Here is a 7,805-nt window from a genome sequence, read left to right as displayed (position 1 = left end):
TGTTGGTCGACCGACCCGAAAATTTCCAGAGTCACGGTATTGTTTTATGTTTCGGACTTCACACTTCCAAAACCAACAAATTTAGCATTGAACAATTCAATGCATTAATTTCTAGAGAAGCTACGAAAAATAATCAATACGATTCGTTTGCAAACAGTTATGATTTGTACACTGGACGGTACAATTTTCAAAGCGCCGAAAAGATGATCCGGATCCAGTGGTACACTGTATTGGCCCCCATCCGCTATATTTCCAGTGGTACACTGTATTGGCTCCCATCAACTACATTTCTTGCAGATAACTACCAATTACCACCCGTAACCCAAGTTGGCCCAAGTAAACGCCCCTCCTCTTTCGGCAATTTTACATCCCTGCCATCACTTAAACTCGAGCGGTACTTCTCAATGATTTCATCAATTATTAGTTTACTTGTCTCGGGGGTTTTTACAAAAGCCATATGTGTCATCACGGGTCATAAACAACAAAATTAGATTAAGGTGGGCCATCGGACGCTGTCAACTCCTTCAAGTTTTCACTTTCCCCATTCTGGCCAACCGGTCTTTCCGCTTTTGGTGGATGGATGGCTCTGCCGTGATTCTATCGAAACATAAGGTTCTTTGGACAACTCCTATACTTATAAATATATGTGCATCTTTGACATCGCTCCATCATTTGTCCCCAAAATGGCTTCCAAGGCATTAACCAAGTCCTTGCTCTCCTTCTACCGTTTCATCCGGAGGAGACACAAAAGTCACACCCACGCATCTCATATAAAGCTACATAAATACTCTTGTCACGACAAGCTTGTGACTAAAACCCTAGTGTTCGACGTCGAGGGTGGGCTTCTAAGATCATCATCTCTCTTTCCATACTTCATGCTCGTCGCCTTGGAAGGAGGAGGGCTCATAAGAGGCTTCCTCCTCTTGCTCCTCTATCCATTGCTATGTTGTTTAGGCGAGGAGAGTGCGATTAGAGCTATGGTTTTGGTTTCTTTTTGTGGGCTAAAAAAAGACAAGTTTAGAGTAGGGAGGTCTGTGTTGCCTAAGTATCTGATCGAGGAATTAGGGTTTGAAGGGTTTGATACGATGAGGAGAGGGAAGAAGAGGGTTTGTGTGAGTAGGATGCCGAGGGTGATGGTGGAAGGGTTCTTGAAGGAGTATTTGGAGGTGGAGGTGGTGGCGGCGAGGGAGTTGAAGGTGGTTGGTGGGTTTTACACGGGTTTTATGGAGGAGGAGAAGAAAGCATTAGGGTTAGAGGAGTTGCTTGGAGAAGAGGAGGGAGTTGATGCGGATGCTTTTGGTTTTGGATGTTACCCCAAGTCTCTTCATCCTTATTTGTTCTCTGTTTGCAAGGTATGTTAGCTTCATTGGATGGTTAACAACGTTTATTTTTATTATAACTACTCCAAACATATATTTTTTTTAAAGGAAAATACTTTAGATGTTCCAAAGACTATACAAGTCTCAAAGAATCAAAAATCTAGGAATAATCTATTGTATACGTTTAAGTTTAAAACACAAATTGGATAAGTTCTATTTTATGCGAGTGTCTATATATAGTATACTTGTGTATATATTTGTATGAAAGTAATGGGTATCCTTGACAAGGAGATGGATTCCCTCGATTCTTGACAATGATGTGACACAATCCTCATCATGTAAAATTCTCTCTCTTACTTTATTCTCTCTCATTCACATGGTGCACATGGTGGGGATTGTGTAATATCATTGTCAATGAGGGAAATCCTCTCCTTGTCAAGGATACCCATTAATTAATCTTTATTTATATATGCATATACATACACGTATGTTCATAATTTACAAAATATGTATCAACATGTACATATTCCATATTAGTCATTTATTTTATGTACCTACAACATTCCTCATGAATAGTATATCTGGCGTTTATTAGCATGTACCTTTACCTCTCAAAGATTGAAAGGTCATTTTGAGCATATAAACGTCTATGACATGTATTTCTGGCTATATTTACTTTCCTCTGATTTCTTTATATCATTATTACATTCTTATTTTTATAGGATATTTATACAGCCGACAATATTACTTTATGGATCAAAATGTTAGACAATTAGAAATCAACATGTGCAAAAATATGAGTATAGCAAAAAAGAAAAATGTTACATTGAACAAGTGGATATACACAAAGGGATAAGATCAGAAAAGAGTGCATTAAGAGTAAGTAGGGGGTTGCCTCTGTGGAGGATAAAATGCAACAATTAGGGGGAATGATAATGGAGAAAAAACTATAGATAGACCTAATAAAACTTGGATAGAAACAATTAAGAAGAGCATGACAATGATAATTAAGAAGATTTAGGATAGGGTATTTGTTGCTGTTGTTAGACGTTGTATATTGTTATTTTCCTTTTATATTGTTGTCTTGCATGCTTGGCGCGTCTCCTATATTGTTACCTAATGTTTTGGACCATGCTTTGATGGTTGCCAGTCTCTTTCTTCATGTGTGTACTGTAAGTCTGTAACTAGAAATTTGAACCACCAGACGATATTGGGGGTTAGGTGATGATATAATAATACTTGAAAATGACATGTTTGTCAAATATAAAAAAACTAAAAACGCGATAGAATTTGTCAAAATTTGTCAATGTTTAAGGCATGTTTTGCAACTTACAAAGTGAGGCTAGCTAGGTTTAATCCCAGTCTCATTTAGAGGAAAATTATGTTTGGATAAAATTGGACCAATATTAGCAAATTATTGTTTGTTGGAAATTTGCAGTAAAAAGACAATGAAAGAAAATTTTGACTTGTATTTCTCTCAAAATCAATTACAATTTGGATTCCGATTACAAAAGAGAGGAGAATGAATTTGACTCTCCCCTTTGTTTAATTCTGGGTTCTTCACGTCCTGTTTGTTGGAAATTTGTAGTAAAAAGACAATGAAAGAAAATTTGACTTGTATTCCTCTCAAAATCAATTACAATTTGGATTCCGATTACAAAAGAGAGGAGAATGAATTTGATTCTCCCCTTTGTTTAATTCTGGGTTCTTCACGGTGGCGATGAGATGCCTCCCTCGAATGCTCGCGTCGAGTTTGCTTCTCGTTGACGATCCGAACGTCTTGATTCACTGGAACGTGATTTTCTCCTCACGATTTGACGCTGTGGAGAACTTGCGTGGCAAGTTTTGGAAAATAACTCTTGACGAGTTGATAACTCTGAACGAGTTTTAGAAGAACTTGCAGAGCAAGTTTTAAACTCTGATTGAGCAGAGCAAGTTTTGAACTCTGATCGAGTTTTAGAAGAACTTGCAGAGCAAGTTTTTTGAACTCTGATCGAGTTGATAACTCTGAACGAGTTTGAACTCTTGAAAAAGAGTTGATTTGAACCGAAAGTCGGTTATAAGCCAAGGCCGAATAATTTCAAAGGCTTCAATAAAAGCCTTCCAAAATGATTCAAGAGCTCCTTCAAGTCGTTGATCTCCAAAAGCCCTCTGTTGTTGCCAAGTCCCAGATCCAAAGTATGACAACCTTTTGACCGAATCTCCCTTTGTTGATGGGAAAAAATTCGATCCCCAAGCTAGCCGCAGATCGCTTCTTTGCTGCCCCCCAAAAAGAAGGCTCCGAACTCAGTTGAGTTTCCCACTATTTATAGGGGATTTTGGGTGGTAACTACCCCCTTAATCCGCTCTTAAGTGGGGCGAAAATCCCTCAAATCGTGGGGAAAAACAGTTCCTGGAACTGTTCATTGCGTGCTTGAACGAGTCAAACGCTAAAAACGGCGTTCTGGGCCTTAACTCTGCGTCTAAGGCCTGAGACGCAGAGTTAAACCTTTGTCAAAGGTTTGAAACGCACAGGCCGCATGCGTTCTGGAATTGGAGACGCACAGGTAGCTTGTGCGTTGAAATTCAACTCTGCATCATGAGTTTGGGACGCATGGTTGAGTTTGTTGAAGAACGCACGTTATGTGTGCGTTTGTGCTTTAACTCTGCGTCACAGAGTTAGATGTCTGCTGGAAAACGCAGAGTTAAGCCTGTTTTAGGCTGAAAACGCACAGTTCGTGCTATTTTAGAGATTAACTCTGCGAGTTGTGCTGTTTTAGAGATTAACTCTGCGTTTTGATGTTGAAAACGCAGAGTTGAGCCTGTTAACGGCTGAAAACGCACAGTTGTGCTATTTTAGCGATTAACTCTGCGTTTTGATGTTGAAAACGCAGAGTTGAGCATGTGCGCTTTGACTCTGTAATGCAGAGGCGAACCTTAGGCGGGAGCCTGTTTAAAGGCTGAAAACGCGCAGTTGTGCTGTTTTAGCGATTAACTCTGCGTTTTGATGTTGAAAACACAGAGTTGAGCATGTACGCTTTGACTCTGTAATGCAGAGGCGAACCTTAGGCGGGCTTGGCGGGCTTCAGGCTAAGTCCAATGTTCTGACGAAGTCCAGTCTTGCAGACGGTCTTCAGAACATTACTTGCTACGAAGAACAGGTCATAACTTTCAAACCGTACGTCGGAATTGGACGAATTACATATGAAAATCGGCTATCTCGACGAGACGGGGCCATCCGAACCAAGCCGAAGGCTTCGGTTCGCTTCCTCCGTTTTGCCAAATTCCTTACGGTTTGAGAGATATCTGCATTCTAATATGAAGAGACCGTCAATTTATAGTCTCTTTTGCTAGAGCTTTGTACAGATCGTCCTCTTGTAAACTTCGTCTTGGCTCCTTGAAAATATGAGAGTCGTCAGATTGTAACTCCCGATGTTAATTGTGAAGGCTGTTGAATTGGGGCTTTCATTAGTTGTTGTGAAGGTCGTCAGATTGTAACCTTCTACGTGAAAGTACTCAAATTGTAGCATTCTGGAAGTCGTCAGATTGTAACTTCCATCATCGGTGTTTGATGGGGGATTAACTATCTATTGTGATTTTTAGACAGCCTACACACACATAATATAAAACCTAAACTAAATTATACCCAAGCTTGTGATCTTCAACGAAGCTCTATCTTGGTGCACTTACGGATGAAGCTGAACTTGAATCTTTAACTTGAATTGCAAGGCTTCACTCCACAATTCCGCCAACCTCCATTTGATATGATCGTTGAAACTCTATTCCATCCATCCTCCAACTTATTGTTTGCCTAGAATAGATACAAATCATAAACACTAGACAAATAATATTAGATGTAAATTATTTGTAAATCATCATCAAAACAAAAGGACCCAACACTGATTGACGGTCGACCGCACCCAATCTCGCGGTCGACCGCCCCCAATCTCGCGGTCGACCGTGATCCAACGACAAAGACCATAAATCGCCTACAGGGTCCGGCGGTCGACCTTGACGGTTGACCGTGCCAAGTCCAGGCACAAATCCTGGATCCGTGCACGATCGCGGTCGACCGGTCTTGCATCGCAGTCGACCATGCAGCTCCCAAACAGAACCCTGAGCTCTTCCAACACGTGTTCTTTACCAAACTTCTCGCGGTTTCTTCAATTCTCCACCTCGGCGAAGTTTCTACCAAAACTGAGCCGATACCAACCAAGCCAAATGCCTCACTTGCTGCTTCTCAATCCTTAACAAGTCGAGACCCAAACGGGAGTGTGAACACTCACCCAAACGTCGGTATCTACTCACCAAATCGGCTACATCATAAAGACTGCCTACGTATCCTCTTGCCCAATGAATCAAGCCTTCACGTAGTTCACCCAAACGGCCTCTAAAGACCCTCAATCAAATAGAAAAGTCTGCAACTCTTCCCTAATATTGCCAACGGATCTGTAACTGATAGCGGTCCCAAACTGATACAAATCAAACACCTCCATCTGAGATGAACTAATGGGCGTATCCAAATCATGTCCACCAGCTGCAACCAAATCCAAAACCAATCCATAATCTGTATCCGAAATCAAATGATCCCTAACCTGTGCCACCTCAGCTAGAATCCTAAATGACGCAGTATGATTTAGAGTATGTGGAATAAGTTCCACCCAACGTGAAGTAGCATCACCCTCCACCTACTGCGATATCCAAATGACCTGATCAACACTCTCCACCTGCTGAGAGTCAAAAGTGAGCTCAGAACAAAATCAGAAGCTCTCAAACGATAATCAAATGAGCCTCTGAATCCCAAACACGCAATCAGATCAAATCTCACATCCTCAATGTGACCAAATACTGGGTAACCAAATATCCGACGCCAACCAAAATCTGAAGCAGCTCCACCAGATCTAATAACTCCTAATGTAGCAGTCGACGACCTATGACTAAGATGACCCAAATATGTCGAAACTCCAGAACCAAAACCATTGCTCGACAACCAACGCCGATCCTCCTCCAGAAAGGAACGACTCATCAAAACTGTCATCTCATCTCGTCGCCCCAAAGTCTCCACATCAATGAAGTGTTTTAAGTTGTCATGAGCTCGGCACAAACGTAAGAAAGGACCCCTACCAAAGCTAGAACAATGAGTTACCTTTCTACCAATACACTTCTTCTAATTGTTATTGACTGCTAGGACTTTACACCAACGGGAACTGGTCGCGACCCAATAATGCCTAGAACAATCACCAACTGCGGAAACTACAAAATGATTACCTTCCAATGATGCCTCCTTGGAAGGCCCCCAAATGCCTGACTGAACACCTCCTAAAAGACCCCTCGCTCGATGGATAGAAGTGCCTAACTCCACCACGGTCTTGATCATCCCAATGTGCTCAAAGGACTTCCATCTGCAGGTCAAAGCACTCCTCAACAACTTATGCACGACATCACCAATCATATATCCCAGCACCAAACAATGCCACAGTCTAGCCAAAGAAGTCGTCAGCGCTCTATCACCAAACAATGCCACAGTCTAGCCAAAGAAGTCGTCAGCGCTCTATCAATCACCGTGCTCCCAAGCAAATAGTATAAGTTACTCCTTCTGACGCCCTTCATCACAATCATGAACCCAAATGTAACCTTCAAACGTACATCTGTCAATGTCACCCTATAGCCTGCTGCCTCCAAAGCTCCAAGTAAAATGATGTTCTTCTTCAACTGATGAACAAACCTCACTCTAACCAACTCCCGAATCACTCCGTCACTCATCCTAATCTGAATGGTGCCAATACCACCAATAGTGCATTCATGATCATTACCCATGAGTACGAAATCTTATCTTTTTAACTCTTGAAAGCTGGAGAACCAATCCCTTCTAGGGCAAATGTGGTATGTAGCACCCGAGTCCAACATCCACTCTATAGAGTAGGCAATACAAACTGACGACAATACAGATAATGAGTAGCCTGAAGAATCCGAATCTGAATCATTGTCACTAGCCTTGATAACATTCACCTCTGAAGCCTAAATAGCTTTCCCCTTATTCTTCCCGACTTGATCATTCAACTTTGGGTATTCAGCTTTTCAATCTCCATCTTCTTTATAAAAAACACACTGATTCCTACGAATTCCAAGATGTGCCCCTCTAGACTGTGACATTCTACCTCGGTTTGGACCATTTGCTCTTACAACCAATGCCCCCGCTACCAGCTCAATAGAAGTCTCATTGTCCCTCTTCCTAAGTTGGTAATTCACTAATACAGCGGTGACCTCATTATATGAAAGATATGTCTTCTCATTAATAAGAGTAAGGACAAACTTCTCATATTCCTCGTCGGGCAAGAAACTCAACAATAGCAACGCCTTATCCTCATCTTCAACAATGACATCTACATTCACCAAATCTGTAAAAAGCTTCGTGTAGTGGTTCATGTGATTACTAATGGATGTCCCCTTCTTCAATTAGAAGCGATAAAGCCTTCTCTTCAAATGCAAGCGGTTTTTGACGCTCTT

General features: G+C 41.5%; 1 protein-coding gene across 1 annotated transcript; it reads left to right on the top strand.

Annotated features, from left to right (window-relative positions):
• LOC109842588 (probable glycerol-3-phosphate acyltransferase 3) lies at window positions 684-2,095 on the top strand. The gene is made up of 2 exons (XM_020411445.1): window positions 684-1,352; window positions 2,042-2,095. Exons 1-2 carry the CDS (start codon window positions 684-686, stop codon window positions 2,093-2,095), a joined length of 723 nt encoding a protein of 240 aa, XP_020267034.1.

Source organism: Asparagus officinalis, chromosome 5 (assembly GCF_001876935.1).
Source record: "Asparagus officinalis chromosome 5, Aspof.V1, whole genome shotgun sequence".
Lineage (NCBI taxonomy): Eukaryota > Viridiplantae > Streptophyta > Magnoliopsida > Asparagales > Asparagaceae > Asparagus > Asparagus officinalis.
This window is presented reverse-complemented; position numbering and strand designations above follow the sequence as displayed.

What these genes read in the sequence shown, in the direction of transcription:
- LOC109842588 (XM_020411445.1), top strand. Translation starts at nt 684, where the DNA reads ATGGCTTCCAAGGCATTAACCAAGTCCTTGCTCTCCTTCTACCGTTTC. An exon ending in ATTTGTTCTCTGTTTGCAAG is followed by an intron (nt 1,353 to 2,041) that starts GTATGTTAGCTT and finishes TTATTTTTATAG; the next exon opens with GATATTTATACAGCCGACAA.